The sequence below is a fragment of the Antechinus flavipes genome, chromosome 3 (genome assembly GCF_016432865.1).
Source record: "Antechinus flavipes isolate AdamAnt ecotype Samford, QLD, Australia chromosome 3, AdamAnt_v2, whole genome shotgun sequence".
Classification (NCBI taxonomy): Eukaryota; Metazoa; Chordata; class Mammalia; order Dasyuromorphia; family Dasyuridae; genus Antechinus; species Antechinus flavipes.
The window spans coordinates 628,500,529-628,522,986 of NC_067400.1; the positions used below are offsets into that span (position 1 = coordinate 628,500,529).

The following is a 22,458-nucleotide window of genomic DNA, read 5'->3' on the forward strand; positions in this document are numbered from 1 at the left end:
TTTACCAATTTTCTGATTTAAGTCTTCTTCTCTTCTGCCTTTATACTGTGTACTTAGTGATCTCATCTGGTCTCATGGATATAATAATTATATCTGTGCATATGATTTTTCAGATCTCTTTGTTCAGGCCTAAACACTCTGTAGTTTTTTAGTCTCATATCTACAACTATCTCCCGGACATCTCAAATTTGATGTATCTTAGATATCTTAAAATCAGCCCATCCCAAACTGAACTCAGTATCTTCTCCTCAAATGTCTTCTCTCTGAAGTTATGAACTGTTTGGGGGGTGTACAGTATTGTTATTGTTCTCACAAGTGATGTCACACCCTTCTTCCCGGTCAGTTGTCAGAAATTTAAAAAAGTAGAATCAAATGAACTGAATATATTTGTATGAAATCACTCTCCCAACTGAATAAGTAGGTCAGTAACTTTAGATTACATTTATGAAAGAATAGCTTAATTTAGAAGAATATTCAGATAAACAAGTTACTTCCTTAAGCACGCAGAAAATCTTTCTATCTTTTTTTTTTATCAAATTTAATACATAACTTTATTCTGGAATGATCTTCTTTAAGATACCAATGGTTCATGCATTAATGACTTTTAACATTTTTATCTTTAATCTATAGCACAAATGAAGCATTTTCATAACAGTAGAGTAAAACAGATGCTAGCATATAGAATAGCAATTTGACTTAACTTGCTATTCTTTTCAAATATGTAATAAAATAATCAGGTAAAGTTTTTTTTTTCTTTTTTTCTTCTTCCCCAGACTTCAATCTAGAAATGTCCACTATTTAATAAAAATGTTACATCTATTTAAATTATTCTGTACTTACTGTTATGTATCAGTTCATTCTCTGGATACAAGTAACATCTTTCTTTATATGTCCTTTATGTTAAAATTGGTATTTATAATAGACAAAGTAACTTATTCAAAGTTATTCTTATAACTATATTGATGTGATTGTATACTATGTTTTCTAGGTTCTGCTCATTTCATTCTTTATTATTATTCGTGCAAATTTTCCACATTTTTTCCTAAAATCATGTGACTCCAATTGTACGATAGTACTCTAATTGATGGACGTCACTGCAATTTACCATCTTTGTAAATATAAAGAACTGCTACAAACAATTAGAACATAGAGATCCTTTTCCTTTTCCCCTCATCCCCTTTGGAAACAGAGCAAATACTGGTATTCAGTTTCTCTACTTTTATCATACTTCCATTTATCTTCACCTGCAATTCATTTAACATTTCTTTTAAAATTTTAAGCACAAGTATTATTTGGTGAATAGAAGTTCAGTACTGATATTGTTTTATTGTGTGTGGTGCCTTTTATCAAAATGTAATCATTTTGTTCATCTCTTTTAATTATATCTATTTTATCCATAATTTTCCTTGGGCTCGTAATTGTTACTCTGGTCTCTTTTTTCCATCTGTTAACTCATAACGAATTTTACTCCAACTTTCCATTTACCTCTCATTTTAAAATGTGTTTCTCATAAACAACATATTGTTGAATCCATCCTGCTATCCATTTCTGTCTTAGGAATGAGTTCAATAAATTCACATTCAGTTATAAAAAGAATGTGCATTTCCTTTATTTTACTTTTCCTCACTATTCTTCTCACCATTTCATTTCATTCTCTTCCTATTATTTTATCTTCTCCCCTTCTCTCTTATTCTTTATTTTACCCTCTTGTTTAAAATACCTCCCTTATCTATTTACATCACATTACTAATTTCAATCAAAACCCCCTTCTAAAAGTCCTACCAACCTCTTATCTGCCAGTTTTCTTCCCTCCCTAATTGTTGAGAAGACTTCTAAACATCTTCAGATTTATACATCATTTCATCTTCAACCTAGATGGCAATAAGCTTCCTATATCTCTTCATGCCAATTTGCCTTTTCTGTACTAGTTTTTCCATTTATCTCCATTTTTATGAGATAATTACTCCTTTTATTTTCCCTTTTTAAAATTTTTGCTGAGACAATTGGGGTTAAATGACTTGCCCAAGGTTACACAGCTAGGAGGTGTTAAGTGTCTGAAGTCAGATTTGAACTCAGGTCCTGCTGACTTCATGGCTGGTACTCTATCCACTGAACCACCTAGCCACCCTGATGATTATTCCTTTTAACTTTATCCTACAAATTTATTTTTAGAATAATCATATCATACACAACTAAGCCCTTTCAAACTACCTTAGTAATGATACTAACTTTAAGAATATTGTTATTGGCAGTAGTAACTAATAATTACTAATATGAAAAATTTTCATATATCAGAATAAATATTTGAATTTAATCAGTGTCTTCTAATTAGTTTTAATGTTTTCCTAATATTTCTCCTGGATTTCTTATATCAATATTTTCCTCAAAATCATCCATTTTATCAAATATCCCTCTTTTTTTTCAATCAACATTATACTCCATTTTGCTGGATAAATAATTTTTGGATATAACCCGAGGTTTTTGTCCTTAGAAATAAAATATTCCAAGACCCCTGGACTTTAAGGGTAGAAGCTACTAGGTCTTGGGAAATCCTGATTGTTTTCCCACAGTATTTAAATTGTTTTTGTAATTTTTGCTATTTTGAAAGTTGGTTTTGACATTGCTGTAGTGTTTCTTCCTAGGATGTCTTTTACATGGTGATGGCTTGATTCTTCTTTTGCTACTTTTCCTTCTTAGAAATTCAAGAAAGTTTTTCTTAATAACTTTTTGTAACCTGGGGCCCAGATTTTTTTTTTTTGATAATAACGTTCATGTAGTCTGAGGCTTCTTATATTGTCACTCTTTGACTGTTTTTTTAGATCAATTATTTTCCTAATGAGGTATTTCAAATTCTCTTAATTTTTAAAGATATTATATTATAGAACTGTCATTTGGTTCCACTTGCCAGTTCTAATTTTTAAGAAGTTATTATTTTCCTTAAGATTTTGTTTTTCTATTTCTTATTGAATAACTTTCCTCTCACAATTTTCTTAGATAGCTTTTCTTTTCTAAGTTTCCCCTCCTCTTTTGATTTTTAAATTCCTTTTAAAATTCTCCTGAGATTGTTTTTGGAACTGTGACCACTTCCCATACTCTTTAGGGGTAGATGTGGCTTTTTTCATCTGACAATCATCCTCTGAATATGAGTCCATATCTTCTTTCACACCCAAATGGCTAATAAAATCCGTTTCTTTTTTTCGCTGCTTATTCATTTTTATTTTTATTTACCTTATTTTATTTTATTAGGTTAACATCACTATCATTTTAATCCCTTTTCGTGGGTAATGATTCCCTAGTCCTTAGTTTTTTTCAGAATTCTTTCTGGAGACTAAACCTCAAGGAAAACTCCTTACCTGTCCCAAAGCACAGCTACTCTCTCCCCAACATGCTCTTGTTCCTTGTGGTCCTGCAATCACTGTTCCCATACTCACTCCCTCCTTGCCCACAGCTATAGAGTGGGATTTATTCTAGTTAGCACCATCAGGTGTAACTTGCACAAATAATAAGGGGTCCTTCAATCTTTCCTCTCCATTTCCTTGCCATCTTTATAAAGATAAAATCTGATGAAGTGAATGTTACTGACCTGAAATTTTGGGAGGCCATAAATGATATGAAAATTGAGGTGAAATTTCTCAAGGCCTAGTTGGCTTCCATCAGGGGCTACAGTTTGTTGATTGAGTGATTTGGCCAGGAGGTGTCTCCACTGTACTGAAACAAAATCTAAACGCCAAGAGTTTCCTCTGAGGTTTTCTCAAGCAGTCTGATGACCATTGCTTAAAGCCTTTATTTTTGCTGCAATGAAGTCATTTCATGGCTATTTTCTTTTTTTGGTGCAGGAAATCTTAGAGCTAGAAATTTCTGATTAACTCTGGAATCTTCCCAATATGGCTCCCCTATTAAAATGAAAATAGTAAAAATAATTGTAGCTAATATAAATACATTGCTTCCATGTTTGGAAGGAGTTTATCATCTCTCTCTCTCTCTCTCTCTCTCTCTCTCTCTGTCTCTCTCTCTCTCTCTCTCTCTCTCTCTCTCTCTTTTAAAATAACTTTTTATTGACAGAACCCATGCCAGGGTAATTTTTTACAACATTATCCCTTGCACTCACTTCTGTTCCGATTTTTCCCCTCCCTCCCTCCACCCCTCTCCCAATATGGCAAACAGTCCTATATATGTTAAATAGGTTACAGTATATCCTAGATACAATCTATGTGTGCAGAACCGAATAGTTCTCTTATTGCACAGGAGCTTTTCATATCTCATTTGAGCTTCACAACAATTTGGATGTAAATATCAATTTCTACAGATTTGTCAAAGAGAGTGCTATGGAAGTGTGTCTGACAGGAAATCCCACTATAGCCTGAACTAGATTGAAATATAATTGGGAAATAAATTATAATTAAACAGTATTATAATCATATATAATTAAAATAATAAAAATCTTAATAAAATAAATGATAATAAATTAATAATCATAATAAATAATAATAAAATAAAGAGAATGTTATTTTTTTTTCTTTTTTTCTTCCTTTCTTTTTGTGAAGCAATCAGGATTTAGCTTCTTTCCCAAGATCAGCCAGCTAGTAAGTATCAAGAATCTGACTATCATTTCAGTCTTACCTCATTCATTGTGAACTCCTTTTGAGTTTTCTTGGCAAAGTTATTGGAGTAGTTTGTCATTTGCTTCTCTGGCTTATTTTACAGGTAAGGAAACTGAGGCAAACAATGTTAAGTAACAGGTCAAGGGTCATACAACAGTGAATGTCTGAAAATAAATTTGAATTCATACCTTACTTACTTCAGACCTAGTGCTCTATCCATTGTACCAGCTAGCTAGGCACGCTTACTGTTTACTTATGCTTGCCTTCCATTTTGGTAATAAAAATAAATGTCTAGATCATATGAAAATCTTTTGAATAATTAACTCTTGCATACAAACACTTATAATATAAATATATATTCAAATATATTTATCATTTGTATCTCTATGTCTGACTATTTCTTTGAACTGTGGCTACCACTGAGTACAAAAAATATACATCAATTATTGGTATGAGACAAATAAATTATGTGATACAAAGTATATTAAAAAGAATTCTTTAACCTTCCTTTCACATAGGTTAGAGATTGTGGGGAAAATAGAAGGAAAAACAAAAAGTGGCATTTCTCAGGAACTAAGATTGGAAATTTACTTGCTATGTTTGAAGAAATGGAAAGGAAGCTGCTGTTAATGCTGATATCATGGAAGAATTTGTTAACTCAAAAATGGATTGAATAGGGAAAAATGAGAGATTAGTATGAAAGAGAGCAGTATAGGACCCATGAAGTTGCTTGAAAGTGTTGCCCCACCTGGTCTTGGAATAGGCAAGACACATTTATATATGATATGTAGATATCATAAGAATTGCATTGGGAATTTTGGAGCAAAATTAATTTGTGTTAATTGTTTTCAATATCATCCTATCAGTGAAAGACACACAGAACATTTCAGGATGATCCTTGACTCAGGAACCAGAATTATCTTTTAAACTTTTCTTGGTGTTCCTATGGGGCTGCAGAAGGATCACATAGCATTTGGGGATGAAGATACAGCCTAGTAATCCAGTGCTGGAGCTTAAGATGCAGAAGATCTCCACGGCTGCCATCATCTTCCCCTTGGTACTCTGGTATGTGGGGAGAAAGGAGACCCAGACACTGCAGAACACCAGCATGCTGAAAGTGATAAACTTGGCTTCATTGAAAGTGTCAGGGAGATTTCTGGCTAGAAAAGCCACTGTGAAGCTCCCTAGGGCCAAGACTCCCATGTAGCTCAGGACAAAGTAGAAGGCAATGAGAGAGCCCTCATTGCACCCCAGGATGATGTGCTCACGGTCAGAGTGTGCATCTGCCTCTGGGAATGGGGGAGAGAGAAGCAGCCAGATTGCACAGAGCAGAACCTGAAATAAGGTGGAAAAGAGGACAACAGAAATGGGTGCTCGGGATCCCATCCATTTCCTGGTTCTGCTGCCTGGTCTGGTGGCTCTGAAGGCCAGAACCATAGTGATCGTTTTGGCCAAAATCGAGGAGACGGCCACCGTGAACATGATTGCAAATGTTGCTTGTCGAAGGAGGCAATTCATTGCAGTTGGGCGGCCAATGAAGAGCAGAGAGCAGAGGAAGCAGAAGAAAAGGGAGATGAGAAGGATGTAGCTGAGATCCCGGTTATTGGCTCTGACTATGGGGGTGTTTTTGTGGCTCACGAAGATCCAGAGAACCAGAGCTGTGAGGAAAGACAAGCAAGCAGCTATAGAAGCTAAAGCCTTTCCAATGGGATCTTCAAAGGCCAGAAAGGTCATCACTTTGGGAAGGCACTGATTCCTCTCCTGATTGGGATATTGATCTTCAGGGCATTTCACACATTGATCTGTGTCTGAAGAGAAAAAAACAAAAAACACAAAAAACAAAAAACAAAGTCTTAATATTTTAGCCTCAGACAAACTTTCTTATTAGAGGACCAGAAATAGTTTTAAAAATAATTCAAATTGTTCAATTTGGTTCCAGAATCTGGTTGTTATGGACAGAGGACTTGGAAGATCTATATTTGATTTCTGCTTCAGATAGTTCTGTGACTTTATGTTGCTGGCTTAGTCAATTTTCTACTTTCTACTTAAATTTCACTACCTGGAAAATGGGGTAATAATTGTGCCAATCTCACAGAGTGTTATGAAGATCACATAATTTAATATATGGAAAGATCTTGGCAAATATTAAGTACCATATCAATTTCAGAAATTTTGATTTGTCTGACTCTTCATAACCTCATTTGAAGTTTTCTTGGCAAAGAAATTGCTATTGGTTCTTTTCTCCTCTAGTCCATTTTTCTGATGAGGAAGCTGAGGTGAACAGGGTTAAGTGTGTTTCCCAGAATAATCTGGGTAGTAAATTTCTGAGGCTAGATTAGAATCTTCCTGACTCCATCCCCTGTACAGGTCTTCTGTACCATTTAACAAATAGCCACTATATAAATTATAGCTCTTATATGAATAATATGCCAGAGTTCTTGTGAAATGACACATTATTCTTAGTAATAACAACAATAACAATAAATTTGACAGCTATTTGTCAAAAAGCAAAGAAACCAAATTATTGCTGAGTTCATTTCCTGGAATTGGACCATAATCTTTTTCATGGTTCTTCTCTTCAGCTTAGAGCTCTCTGTTCTTTATAGTTTTTTTTTTTTTTCTCAGAGGAAAATGACTACATTGTACTGAAAACATTATTCTTTCTGGAATGTGTGTGAAGATAACTTCCATACAATTTTTTAAGATCTTGATGTGTTTCTCTTTCCTGTTGATCCTTTGGATATCAATAACATGCCTGTATATAGTTATTTTCTTCTAGACTTTACCCACATGATCCTCAAGTTGTTTTGATGGACATCAACTCTGATTGCTCTAAGAATATGAATGGAAGGTGCTGAGGATGATTTGCCTGGAGAAGAGAAGCTTCTGAATGAAGCTGACAGCTGATGGGATGTCTTTATTCAAAGAAAGTACTTATAGCTAGAGGAGGGAATGGACTTGCTTTGTTTGATGCTAGAGAACAAACTCTAAAGCACTCTGGGATTGGAGAAGAGGCAAATTAGGTTCCATAACAGGGTAAATTTTTGTAATGGGAGTGATGTAGAAATGCTCTGGGATCCCCTCCTTGGGCATTTTCCTGAAGATGGTGGATATTTCTTTTTAACTATCTGACATGGTGGACTTTATGACTGCTGAGGGCCTTCCAGTTCTGTAATATAATGATTGTCAGAGCCCATGAACTTATAAATATGCAGCTATACTTCCCTTCACAAAGAAGACAGTTTCTAACGAGATGTTTTTATGAAAAGAACAATGGAAGAGAGAGAGGTATATTTCAGTTCTAGGATGAAAAATTTCTTCCTCCTATTTCTTAGGCATTTCCCTGCTCTACTCCTTCTATATCAGGAAAGAAGGAAAATGTCTGATATCTATTGGAGAGAGGTAGAATAAGTCCACATAAGCTATCACTTTCACTGACCTGCTGAGGAAAGACCATGTTCCCACTTTTTCTTAATGATCAATATTGACTGAAAAAAACTTTCTTCCTAGAGGTCTTATGTTTGTAGGTATTCTTTGGATTAAATCATTTGCACACCATACATTATTTTCCTTGTTTTCATTTTGGCTAAATGGCAATGTTTTTTCAGCTTAAACTATCTTCAAAATATATTTGCATTTCCCCCAAAATCATAGGTTTGTATTGAATAAATGAAAATTAGGGCTTAAAGAGGTTATTTTCAGAATCCAAGAAATTTTCTGAGTAACAGTTGATTTGGGGTTAGGTAAATTGGAGCCCTCTGGGCAGCCATTGCACATCAAATGAGTAAAAGTCAGGCAAGACAGCTGAGGTGAATTGCAAATTGCAATGGATTGCATTTCAATACCCTGGCTGTTGTTCTACATCTCTTCATTAGCTGTGCTGCCTTGAGTGGTCATTTTAGCTTTCTTTACAGCTAGTAAATCAGTATTTGCATTTTGCAATTGCTGTCCTGATGAAAACTCAAATGTCTTACATAAATGGAAAAATCTTTGTAAATATGTATTTCTATCAATCTAACCCTGAACAATTGAATTACAGAGATCCTAGGCAAGAAATTCCTGCTTTTGCTCACTTCAAACCCACAAACCCTTCTGGTGTCCATCATTTTGGTGTTTCAGTCTCTTTGATTTTTCTATCTTTTATCTAGCCTTTTCTTGGTCTCTGGACTACAAGTTTCCATTACCTGGTTGTCACCTGGAAGACTCATTCAGCTTTGTTTGGTCATCCTTCATCTGTGTTTAGTGAAGGAGGGCAAGTATTTTCCCAAACTCACCTGTCTGGTCGGAAATGTGCCTGTCTGGGCAGGGGACACAGTCATAACAGCAGACAGCCTTTCCCTCTTTGTATTTCCTCTGGAATCCAGGACCACAACTACTGCATCTCGACTGAGGAGGTTACACAGAGAAATATCCTAAAGCTTTTTGAAGCAGTATTGTTCATTATTTAGCACTTAGCACAATTTGTTACCTAAGCTTAGTTTGCTTATAGCAATATATACACTATTTGACTGTTTGAAAAGTCTACCAAAGCTATTTTATATCAGTAAAATAGTCACTTTGCCAAAGATTGAATTAGTTTCCTTGCAAAAGGAATCCAGATTACTAAACATCCAAGAAGTTCTATTTCTTCTCACTTGCAGCAGAGAGGATGTTATTAGGATGAGAACAAATAACTGACATTTTTCTTAAGCAATACAAAGAAATAAAGCAGCAGAATATGAAAATAAGAGATTTCTTTCAGAAAATTAGGGATATCAGCAAAAATTTCATGCAAATATAATAAAGACGATAAAAGACAAAATATTAGTCATTTATTAGAAGCATGACATAATCTGAAGAGTTAGGAAGAATACAAAATGTAACTATCCAAGGAAGGCCTTCACATCACCAATAATCAGAGCAATGTGGTTAGTATCAAGAGGGAGATATCCTAGAGAATGAAATGAAGTGTTCCGTAGGAAGCATTGCCATTGAGAAGATTGGTAGAAGAAATGGAATTCCACTGAGCTATTTAAAAATCTTTAAAAATGGCACTGTTTTGAAATGCTGCATTCTAATGCCAGCCAGTCTGGGAAACCTGACAGTGGTGAGGTTGGATTGGAAACTCAGTTTACATGTTTATTGTAAAGATTACAATACCAAGGAATGTTCAGATTACCATTGTTTGAGAGACCTGCTAATGAACAAAATAATTTATATAAAAATCAGTTATTTTTTTTTTCTGAAGTAAAGATTCTGAGGGTCTGGAAGTGGAGAGATTGGAATAATCTTAGTATTTCAATAACTTTCAGGAACAAAAGAAAGACTGAGCTTTTGCAGAGAAGGAAGAAGCCAGGAGAATCAACAACTCTACACACATTTTGGAGCAGAAGTCCTATGTTGAAGGAAGCCCTGAGAAAAAGTCAGCTATTTCTTCAACGTTCCATACTGTCCTATATATTAACAAACAATATAAATACACATTCTATTTGATTACCTACATCTCTCTAAAAACTAAAATTTACTTCTTTGAATAAAGAAGCCTGCAAGGGAAAGTAAAGTTGGACAGGGCCCCTAACTACAGATTGAAGTAATCATGAGTTCAGCACAATTATATTTGAACTCCTAAGTTTTAGTCAAATGCCAACCAGAAGGAGCCATTTGTGAAAGATATTGATGTTATCTTTGTATCTCCCCAAATATTTACCAAGTCCTTATGTTCTTTTGAATGAGTCCAAGATTATTGTTTATTACATGTATTATTTGTATGAGAGAGAAAGAGATTGTTGTACAACAAACAAGATCAATCTCTTCTTCAGGAATCCTACTGACTATTCAATTTTGAGCACAATTTAGATTCCTTGAATAGTATACCTTCATCTTTATAAAGCCTATAAATGACTAATATGTTTATGATGACCAGATCAGGTATTGTGGTTTGTTTCACATTTAGTTAAAATTTAGATTTGTCAAATTTCTGTTGCTGACTGTATATTTTGAGCTTTAATTATGTCATTGTCCAGATAAGGTAAGGGATCCCCCACAGAGAAATTCATTTATAAATGTTTGACAAGTGTATGTCTGTATGATATCATGTATAAAATGTATGACAAAAATTGGAAAACATTTCTCCAATCATTGATTCTTGAGCTAGACATGAGAAAATCTAGGATATTATACTAGAGTTCCAGTGTACTTAGAGCCCAGAAGTCAATCAGGCCACTGTATCTTTCATAGCAACTTTATTGGGTTTAGCAGCAAATGATCAAAAATCATGAGATCTTGTAGGAAGGTTTTGAATGTTCCCACTTTTTCTCCTTTGGAATCTATGGACCAGATGCTTCTCCTGCTGTCTCACCTATGCGGTTGGGAAATCTCTCTATTTCTTGGGCTTTTCATCCAAAGAAACCCATGTTCTGAATTTTTTCTTTGCCCTTTTTGGACTGCATTGTGTATGAAAACTTAATTTGTAAGCTGTTTCTTCCAAATCATTTTTGTAGCATTTGCCTCTTTTGAAAAGGCTAGTGAATATTTTGATGGTCTATGTTTTTATATTTATGTCTTTCACAAAGCTAATATTTTAATTATTCTTTACCGTTGTCTGCCCTGTGGCCCATACTACTGCCTTCTCTTGGATGGTGAATTCTTTACCATCTGTAGCCTGAGGAATAAACTCTCCCACTTTCACCAGGACTTCGGTATCATTGCTAAAGGTCACATAGTTGAGAATATCATAGTTTGCCATAGACTTCCTCTTTTCATCCAAGACCACCTGCTTTCCAGCACTATTGTTGAAGTGGATGTTCTTCAGAAAGGAATGGAGCTGAAAATGAAGAAAAGTAGTTGGAAATTCACTAATAAAAGTCACTCAGGGATATTTGATAGAATCTGCACTTTCTAATGTTTCCCTCAATATTTCCTAATAAGCAAGGGTCATTGAATCCTGAGATTTTTCAAGTGTCATGGAATTGGGATGGATTGCTAATAAACTGGATAACAGAACCAGGATCCAAAAAGTTCTCACCTGGTTAGAGCTTAATCCAAATCTCAAGATTGAAGTAAAAGTTTTTAACTCAGTGGAAAAGTCCAGAAATGTCTTTTCTCTGTTCAATGAGGGTGAAGTTGGAAAGAAGAAAGAAAAAGAAAGCTTGCAATAGTGTTTTATTGTAGGTGGGATGCAACAGAGCTTACCAGTATAGTTAATGAGAATGCTTCTAAAACAATCTATCAGGGCTTTGTAACCATTTATTAAGTGCCCACTATTTTCAAGTCCCCATACTGGGTCCTTAAGGTATAATATGAAAATAATAAGCACGTGCTTTCAAGGAAACTGCATTCCTTTGGATGATGTTTCATTGAACTTGAAGAATAACTACTGTGTGATTCAAAGAAAAGGAAATATCAAATTGGAAGGGAAAGCATATATATTTATATATCATCTATTATATGCAATACACTTTGCTGAGTATTGTTTTTAACTAATATTATCTTATTGAGGAGGGAATTTAAACAGAATACTTAAGTGGCAGCAAGAATTTGAGCCCTTAAGGAAGATAGAGTCAGAGTGAGGTTGCAGTATGTCTTAGATTTAAGTGACTGGGCAAAAGATTCTAACTCATAGTGCATAGTGCATAGGTTTTTTGCTGAAACATAATATGTTGAGTCAAAGAGTGAAATGAGTTTGTATAATGGAATCAGACAATGCAGGATTTTTAATTCCAAGCTGAGCATTTTTTTTTTCATTTTCTCTTAGAGGTTATAGTGAACTGATTATAATTTCTGACCAAGAGTGTGTCATCATATTAGACTAAGAGAGGGACATATTTAGATATTTTTTGTTATAATGTTGTTGGTCTTCCTTTCCCCAAAACCTTGTACTTATTGGGATTTATATTATTGTGTTATATATTTAAATTCATTTTATATACCTATAGAAGCGCTATGTTCTTATGATATCTCTCTATATTTTATCTTTATTATTTACATATTCTTAATAAATATACGTACATATACATATAATTTTATACAACTATATATAAGATGTATTTATACACATATATTTATGTTGCCTTGTTCCCTTGTCAGATCTTTTAGAGAAATTTTTAAAAAATCCTTGAGTTTATATCCTATTGTGTGTCATTTTTTCATTTGGAACCATTTTTAATTCATATTTCTTGATTAATTGGCAGCTCTGTAAATGATGAGTTGGAGAAACAAGAATCTAATAGTTAAAATGCTTTTTTATTCAATAAGTGCCTATCAAGTGCCTCCCAAATCGTGTAAGTATCCTGCTTGTATTGGAGACTGAAGACAAAGATAAGAGAAATTCCTATTTTTAAGAAGCTAATCTTAGAGGAATGATGATTTATAAATTCTTATATTGAGATTCAAAATCCCATGTTAAGATTTACATAAAAAGAATTAACCAGATAGCAAAGTAGTTAGAGCACTCCCTTGGAGTCTGGAGGACTTGGATTTAAATCTGGCTTCTGTGGGACTGTGGGACCCTGGGTAAGTCACTTTAACTCTCATTGTCTTGCAAAAAAGGAAAGAAATTAGATCTAAAGTTGGAAGGACCTCTGTGGCTATTTAAATCATTTTTTTTAATTTACAGATTAAACTTAGGAAAATCATAAAATATGTTCTAGAGTCAGGATTTGAATCCAGGTTCTCTGGCTTTAGAACAAAAGCTCTGTCCATTGTACTCTGTTGTATTGGAGTGCACTAAAACTGCCAGGGTAAGGAGAGATGCCTGGTTCTCACTTAGCCCATGGTGGAGGCAAGACTTTGTAGTGTTGATGCTCCTGCTCTTCTCTGACACCCTCCTCATCAAGGACCCTCAAGTACCATTTAATCTAGATTCTCACTCTTGCATTCTGCCACAGGATCTGAAATGACTAGAAATGAGGTGACATTCTCAGTTTGTTGTGCAGAGGACACTCACTGAAAAAGTGGGAAGCTGATTTCCTAATCCCTTATATCTTTTCTGTATATGACATTCCCACAATAAGAGATTTAAGCATTAGTGCTTAGATGGGGGGGCAACTTTACCTTCCATGGATGAAGACCACCCTTGTCTCCAAATATATTTGATTCCTTTTCTGCTCTCACCAAGAACATTTTATAAAGGGCCCAGGCCACAGCATACACAGCAGTGTAGACAGTATAACTCTGCTCAGACATACTGATGTCTAAATAGCTCAAACTTAGTGTGTCCAAAGAAGCATTTGGTGAACAGGCTCCTCCCTCTCCCTCTCCCTCTTCATATGTACACCCAAATGCTGTTTCCCAGAATTTTTTAAGAAAGATATCCTCTGGATATTTGCTTGGGTGAATGGTTTTCAGAAAATATTTGAACCCAGGAATCTTACTTGTCTGATCTGAAAATACCAGAGCTCCATGGAAATTATTGAAATAGATGTAACCGGGTTTTTTGGCAATATCCCACTGACTGCTGGTGATCCATATTCTTGTTACAAAGACAGGAGGAATCTTGGTAAACCTCCAGCTCAAGAGTGAATTTGTATTTCCATAAATTACAATCACCTTGGCGGTTGACTTTAATATGTTTATTATAAAATAGTCATAAAAACCAATATCCAATGACAGACCAGTGATGATCTTTTCTATAAAGGCCACACAGACATTATTTCTGGCCATTTCTTCTTGAAGATCTCCCAAGAATTTTTCGCTTCTTGAATCATCCGAGGCAACAAGACCCACCCAGTTCCATTTGAAATGCAACATCAGTCTTATCATGCCATGTACAAGAGAGGTGTCACTATGGGCCATCTGATAAACAGAAGGAAACTGAAGTGGGTCACTTAGGAGTGGATCAAAGAGACCATAGCTGATCTAAATAGGAACCAAACAGGAGCCTTTTTCAATTTAACGAGTTCATGTAAGAAAATATTTTACTGCTCCACCATTCCACCTCGGAAACTATTCTCTTCATCCTCCCTCTATGTAGAATTAACTGCTTTCTTTATTTATGGTACAATACTTCTTATCCTTTAGGCCTTCACCCAGGGGTCATCTCCTTCATAATAACTGTACTGGGTCCAATAGATATGTGGTTTTTGTCTTTTTACTTCTTTTCCTAGCATTGAATCCAGGGACTTGGAAATATTGTATATCTAATAAATATTAACAGCATTCAATTGCCTAATTTCAACTTTTTGATAGGGGAAAATATGCTGCTTGCTATAAGACATGATTAAGGGAACAAGTCTGATTTCCTTAAACTCTTTGTTTTCTATTTCTTCATTGAGAGTCACTTGAAAGATAAATTTGCCACTAGAATTCTTCAAATCTCTTTGGGAGCTGAATATATAGTGGTCAACCCTCAAAAACTTGCCTCTGTCCTCCAATCAGGATAGGCTAAATTGAACTTTGTTATGGGCCAGAACTTGAAATGAGGTACTAAGTGGAATTGAGGAGACAAAAGCTAAATATAGTTTAGCATTGATTTAACCCCACAACAAATAATGGTTTCCTAGTGATAGCATGATTGGCTTATATTCATTGTGGAGCATATAAGCTAGAAGCTCTCAGGGCCAAAAGAGACAAGTGCATTAGAAGTTCTCTGAGACTAAGACAGATTCATTCCATCGTCCACCTTTGTGGTAGCTGGAGGCTGAAGCACAAACCTTTGGATTCTGAGAGATTCAGAAGGCAGAGAAGACAGGTGGGAGCTCAAACTCTTGGAACCAAGGAGAGAGGTAGACCTCCAGAAAACTAGCCGAGCCCCAAGTGAAGGAGATTGGACTTTGAAAGAGACAATAAAGGATTTGGACTTTAATACCTGGCTGCACTTGTGGTGATTACTGAACTGATACAAAGGCTGCTCCCAGAGACCTTCAGGAAACCAAAACAAAGACAGGTGCACTAGAACCTCTCAAAGGCTGAGACAGATGCATTCCATCATCCACCTTTGTGGTAGCTGGATGCTGAAGCACAAACCTTTGGATTTGAAGAGATTCAGAGGGCAGAGAAGACAGGCAGGAGTTAAGCTCTTGGAACCAAGGACAGACATTCATTTGATCTTCAATCTTTCTGGTGGCTGGCCTGGCCTCCTGCACTTCCTCCACTAAGACTAAGGCCAGACTGAAAGGCTCTCCAGAAAGCTGCCCAGCCCCAGGAAGGAGATAATAAAGGATGTGGACTTTAACCCCTGGTGACTCTTGTGGTGAACTGAAACAAAATCTTCTTCCCCCTCATAGGAACACAACTAGAGAACATTACAGAACTTAATTATAAGAAATTATTCTCCCTTTTCAACAATGAGATGAACCAAATCAGTTCCAATAGAGCAGTAATGAATTGAACCAGCTACACCCAGGGAAAGAACTCTGGGAGATGACTATGAATCGCTACATAGATTTCTCTATTTTTGTCCATCTGCATTTTTGATTTCCTTCACAGGCTAATTGTACACTATTTCAAAGTCCGACTCTTTTTATACATCAAATTAACTGTTTGGACATGTATACATATATTGTATTTAACTTATACTTTAACATATTCAACATGCATTGGTCAGCCTGCCATCTGGAGGAAGGGGAGGGGGGGGAAAGAGGGGAAAAATTGGAACAAAAGATTTGGCAATTGTCAATGCTGAAAAATTACCTATGCACATATCTTGTAAATAAAAAAGCTATAATAATAATAAAAAAAGAAATTATTCTTACCTGTAGGAACTTATAAAGCTCTAGTAGGCTTCCCATGGAAACAGTTAAATCAGAAGTGGCTCCTCCAATGACCAGTACCGACTTTCTCTGCCTCTCACAGCTGTAATTTGGAATGGTCTGTCCCTGGCCTGAGAGCCACATGAGGGAACTCTCCAAGATCCTCTCATCACTGTGATAAGCATTGTAGATGTGGAATCCCAGAGTAATGTTGGGTAACAGATTGGGGTTCCTGTTGATCTCTTCTACAGCAAACATTAATGCCAGGACTTGATAATAGTGTTTGAGCAGCCACCTGCATTGGGAAGAAGATTGTCAGGGGAAAGGAATATTTCTGTCTCTACTCTCCTCTGAATTAGAACTGAAAAATTTAGAGAATTTCTTCAGATACATGAAGGTACAATTTTAGGTCCACAACGTGTGGTCTCCGTTAGCTTTTTATTCTCTCATGTAATGACATTATTATATTCTGGACATTTTACTAGCAATAACCCAGGTATAAGGGTTTTTTTTTTCCATCTTACCTGTATGTGGCTTGAAGACATTAGCGACTATACTAGAGATTCTCTCCAACTCTCATTCAAATTTACTATCACATTTAGAACATAGAATAACTCTTTACCAGTTGCCAGCTTACTTCCAAAAATGACCAATTTGTTTGGATTACCAAACATTTTAGAAAATCGATTCTTACATTTAAAAAAAATGGAGTAAATTAAGTCAAATATAAAGATAATAAAAATTGTGGAGGACAATGGTCATCACTTTGGTAGAAATGAAGTCCCTCACCTGAAAACACATCTCATGATAATCTTCAAATCTTATATAACTTAAAAACAAAAACAAATAACATCTTAAAGAAAGAGAGGCACAAGGAAACCTTTTTTCCCCAGTGTTATGAATTGGAGAAGAATTCATGACTAAAATAATGTTATAGATAAAGTAGGTAACAGAAATTTTTGATTAATACTTTTTAAAAAAGATTTTTTAAGAGCTTCATTTTTTGTTTGTAGCAGCCCTGTTTGTAATGGCTAGAAACTGGAAAATGAATGGATGCCCATCAATTGGAGAATGGCTGGGTAAATTGTGGTATATGAATGTTATGGAATATTATTGTTCTGTAAGAAATGACCAGCAGGATGAATACAGAGAGGACTGGCGAGACTTACATGAACTGATGCTAAGTGAAATGAGCAGAACCAGGAGATCATTATACACTTCGACAACGATGTTGTATGAGGACATATTTTGATGGAAATGGATTTCTTTGACAAAGAGACCTGAGTTTCAATTGATAAATGACGGACAAAAGCAGCTACACCCAAAGAAAGAACACTGGGAAACGAATGTAAACTATCTGCATTTTTGTTTTTCTTCCCGGGTTATTTATACCTTCTGAATCCAATTCTCCCTAAGCAACAAGAGAACCGTTCGGTTCTGCAAACATATATTGTATCTAGGATATACTGCAACATATCCAACATATAAAGGACTGCTTGCCATCTAGGGGAGGGGGTGGAGGGAGGGAGGGGAAAAAAAATCGGAACAGAAACGAGTGTCAATATAAAGTAATTATTAAATAAAAAATTAAAAAAAAAAGAAAAAAAAAAGAGCTTCATTTTTTTTTAAAATCCAATGCAGGTAAGTTTAGAAGGGAAACAGTTAAATGGAAAAAAAAAAACTCAAGATTAATTACACTTCTAATATAAACGTTTTTATTTCTAAGATGTATAAGGAATTGCTTCATGTTGGCAAAAGGCAGTGCCATTTTTCATTTGATGAATTGTTAATTTAAATACATTTATCAATATTATGAATACAGATTATCTCTAGACATATTTTAAAATGTTCCAAATGGTTAATAATTAGAGTAATGGAAGAAAAATCACTAGAATTTTGACCTCACATCCATCATATTGATAAGATCAAGTATTATATAGAGAGAAATGTGTAAAAGGATGTCAGGTAATATTATGGGCCAGATTCTTACAAGGTACTAAGTAGACCATGATTGTCTAGTTTGGCATGGTGATTTATAGTACTCTAAGTTCAACATGATTGATTTAATCTTACAACAAATAATGGTTTCCTAGAAATATAATGATTGGTTTATACTCAGTGTGGCGCATATAAGAAGGGACTGAGAGCCACAGAAGCTAAGTGCATTAGAAGCTCTCGGAGCCAAAGAAACAAAAATTCATTTCACCTTCGGTTAGGCTCCTGGTGGCAGGCTCTCTTCCTTCATTTTCTCCACTGAAACCAAGACTCCAGAAGGCCTCTAAGTAAGCTGCTCAATTCCCAGGCAATGAGACAATAAAGGATTTGAACTTTAACACCTGGCTACACTTGTGGTGATTACTGAATTGAAAAGAAGGCTGCTTCCAAAGCCTCCAGAGACTTCCAAGAAAATGGATCCAAAGAACACTACAGGGTAACAGTCACACTAATGTTCTGTTGATGGAGTTGTTAATTAACTTTGACATTCTGGAAAGTAATTTGTATCTATCGCCAAAGACTGTCTGAATTGTATATATCTGTTGATAAGCAATCTTTCCAAGTGTTAAATATAGAGGGAAAAGGATCTTTATGAAATGAAATCCATGTAGCATTTCTTTTTTGTAGTGACAAATATCTGGACATGAAATTGTTGACCACTGATTAGGAAATAGCTTAACAATTATATATGATGTATTGAACACTATTATGCTGTTGAGCATGAAGCAATATGATTTCATACAACAACTAAAAATTTGTAGGAGCTAATATAAAATGAAGATTGACTAACAATTAAACTATATATATGTATATAAATATGCTCTAATATATACCTCAACAGCAATATTGTTAAAATACATGTCCAAAGAACTTCAAAATTCTGAGAAATATAATGATCCATAAGTAATTATAAAGCACTGATTGTGATAATATATGTCCATTATTATCGAAAGCTGCTGGACTGATGTGCGAAATAAGACACTCCTTTTTAATTGTCCACTATGGGAATTTTCTTATTTGATTATGTCTAATTATTACATGACTTTTTTCTAATAGGAAATTGTAGGTGATATAGAAAAAAATGAATCACTGATAATTGAAAATATTAATTAAAAGTATAATGGAATAAGTACTTACTGAGAGTCTTTAATGTTGTGTTGAGGATGAATGAAAAACATTTTCCAAAATGGAAATTTGTTCAATTTATGGAGAACTAAAGGAAAAAATCCTCCAACTATAAGATCCCCATCTCTGTAGTATGTGGGGCTGAAAGTCCTTTCTAAGCAGCAGAGGGTCCCTTTCTCCCTACCCATCGATAAGAGCAGTTGTGAGATCATGAAGAAGAATAGCAGGAAAAACATCAGGGAGACAACTCTCCAATCCCCAGCCAAGGCCAAGCTGTCTTCTAGTTATGTTTGTGATGTGCAGTGGAAGAAGTAGGGCAAAAGCAGATATATCAACTTCTGTTTGGGAAGGAAAAACCCTCCTGCAGGTGAACTGTCTCTCAAAGAACTCAAACTTTAAGTAAGATAGAATGTAATATGACTTTGGCACATGTCAGGAACAGAGGTATTGTTACTTAGGCCAGAATGTATTTATGAGTATTTTCCCTGGGGGAAAAAATCATTGAAATGTCTTTGTTATTTTATGTGGATAGGATCCTGTGTTTGTGTTCTCCCAGTAGACAGAGGGAACTTAGTCTATCAGGGACTCTTGGGGACTTTGTTGCTTGGGGCTCTGCACCTGTGTCCCTGTGTCAGAGGGAAGAACTTGTTTTTCTCAGTCCTCCTTCTCAGCTCCTCTGTTCTCCTCTCTGCTAAGTGGTGTCAGGTGGGTTGGAGCCCCACTGATCTCTCCAGAGACAGGGAAATATCACACCATGTGAGAATGTATGTAGTTACCTGGATAACTTTGATCTGGTGCATCAGGCTAGAGTGTATGAGAGGTAACAAGGTCAGCATATGGTAGTGACTGTCAAGATCTAGACAATGTTAAACTCCTGTTTCCACCTCCTCAAATCAGGAAGCCCTGCAGTCAGGGGTTATTTTCTAATAATGTCTTTGACATAGGTCTTTTCCCAAGTATCTTTTCTCTCATTCTTCCATCAGCACATAGAAATGTTTCCTGCCATTACTGCTTGACAAAGATCTCACAAAAAGATTGCAGGGTGATTTCTAACAACTTTTGCTTCAGAAGAATCTTGCTTTTATTCATGTAGTCAGTCAATACTCAGCTCCTCAACTTAATGTATGTCTAATTTTCAACCAGGTATGTCATATCTTCATTCTGTCCCTAAAACAGGATAGCATAATATTGCTTCATTTTCTTAAATGCTATAAGTCTTTATACTTGAAGTACAGTTACATAATTAAAATGAGTCATTTAAACATATGACAGCATTCAATAAGGTAAAAATAATTAACTTACTACTGCAATGGCAGATGATTTTCCTTAATGGACAAGACTTTATTCTAATGAATTCATGCATCTATTCTCTAATCCAAACCTGTATATTCAGTGATCTAGGCATCCAAAGCCAAAAATCTGAATTGTTAGTCCCTTCTGTTAAGAAATTTTCAGTCTATTGAGAAAAAATGATGTAAGATAAAACAGATGCTTATTTTCTTGGAATTATGATAATTATTTCAGCCTGATGCTATTGTGGTAACAAGGCCACAAGGAGATATTTCATGCTTTTCCCCATCACACTAAATTGGACATTCTCTTCTACTAAACTTTTAGCTGTGCTCATAATATTCAGACGAAGGAATAATGTTGCATCCTAGTTGCAGTGAGGAATATTCTGCTCCTTGTTGTCAGAAATATCTTTTACAATTCCAGATGGGATAACTAGTATGATGAGAAAAAATGATGGATAAGAGAGTACATTGTGCAAAGTAAAGAAAAATGTATAGAAGGATGAGGGAAAAAAGAAATTTAAAGAATTAGAGAGAAAAAGAAAAGCAATAAAAGAAGAAGAATAGAGGAAAAGAATAAAATAATGATGATGGTGATGTGATTGGTAGTGTAGAGGAGAATAAAAATTTAGAAAGAAAGAGAGAAAGATGATACTAAAATAGAAGAAAGGGAAGAAAACATGATAAGATGAAATGAAATGCTGTGTTTATATTGTATTTCTTTTATATATTGATATTGTTCTAAACAATTTTGTAATCTAACTTGTTTAACATTACTCTTATTTTAAAAGCAGCGACTAAGGCAACATGGAAGAATGAACTTGCTCGTGATCTCATAGTAATTATTTCAGAACAGAATTCAAATCTGTGTCTTGATTACAAGTTCAGAACTTCCTCCAGCATTCCACATTGCCTATTAAAGTCATTCAGTTGATCAATTGAAAGACATTAAATCGTGGTTGACCTTAGTTGTAACTCCCATTTTTGACACATTTTGAAGATATAATCTGAGACAACTCACTTTAGCTACATTTCTGTGGGAACTGTATTTTGTTCTTGAAATATCATTGAATTTCTTTTCATTCCCAAAGAGAGGTGAACTTTCTTATCTGTAATCTAGTTGAGAACCTTCTGAGGAGAATGGAAATTTTAACTTCCATCTTGAGAAAACTTCATATGTTTTTCTGTTGTTCTGGAAATTCCAACAGTGGAAGTACTTGATGAGAGAATTCTAGTTGAAAATGTCTTCATTTTCAAGAGCAGAGCATCAATCCATTCTTATAACCAATGTCTTGTTGAAATATTTATCTACATCTTCGAATCATTCTTTAGCCTGGACTCAGGGTGCTTCAGTATTCTACATGGTCTCTTATCCAAACTCGCCCCACTTATTAATATTTAATCTGAATTGTTGAACTAAGAATGGACACAGTACAACATAGTTAGTCATATAAGGGTGGTGTAGAATGGGAGAATCCTTATTACTCAATTATGCCTCTCTTATTATGGCTGAGAATCACAAGAGCTTTTTGTCTGCCATGTCATCTTTTTTGAATGGCAGCATATTGTAATACCTAAGACTTTCATTCACATTGCTGGTATGTTTCTTACTAGTGAAGAAGAGAGAAAGACAAAACTGTTTCAACAAGTCTGATTACTCAAGCAAAACAAATCCCTCCATTTGCCATTTTTTATTGCATCGTGGTCTGAAAAGGAAGCATTTACTATTTTTGCCTTTCTGCATTTGATTATGAGGTTATTATGCTCTACTACATGGCC

General features: G+C 35.1%; 1 protein-coding gene across 1 annotated transcript; it reads right to left on the reverse strand.

The window, feature by feature from the left end:
* Positions 1-5,448: 5,448 nt before the first annotated feature.
* On the reverse strand, positions 5,449-17,073 carry LOC127557648 (vomeronasal type-2 receptor 26-like). The gene is made up of 5 exons (XM_051990959.1): positions 17,057-17,073; positions 16,271-16,562; positions 11,176-11,403; positions 8,876-8,987; positions 5,449-6,481 (listed from the first exon to the last, which is right to left on the reverse strand). The coding sequence occupies exons 1-5, from the start codon at positions 17,071-17,073 to the stop codon at positions 5,505-5,507; spliced, it is 1,626 nt and encodes a 541-aa protein (XP_051846919.1). The 3' UTR covers positions 5,449-5,504.
* Between the last annotated feature and the right edge of the window lie 5,385 nt (positions 17,074-22,458).

Bases quoted from the DNA above. Each gene is read 5' to 3' on its own strand.
- LOC127557648 (XM_051990959.1), bottom strand. The intron at 11,404-16,270 runs GTAAGAATAATT...CTTCATTTTCAG, and splicing joins AGCTTTATAAGTTCCTACAG to CTCCATTCCTTTCTGAAGAA. The intron at 8,988-11,175 runs GTAAAGAATAAT...TAACCTCCTCAG, and splicing joins GGGCCACAGGGCAGACAACG to TCGAGATGCAGTAGTTGTGG.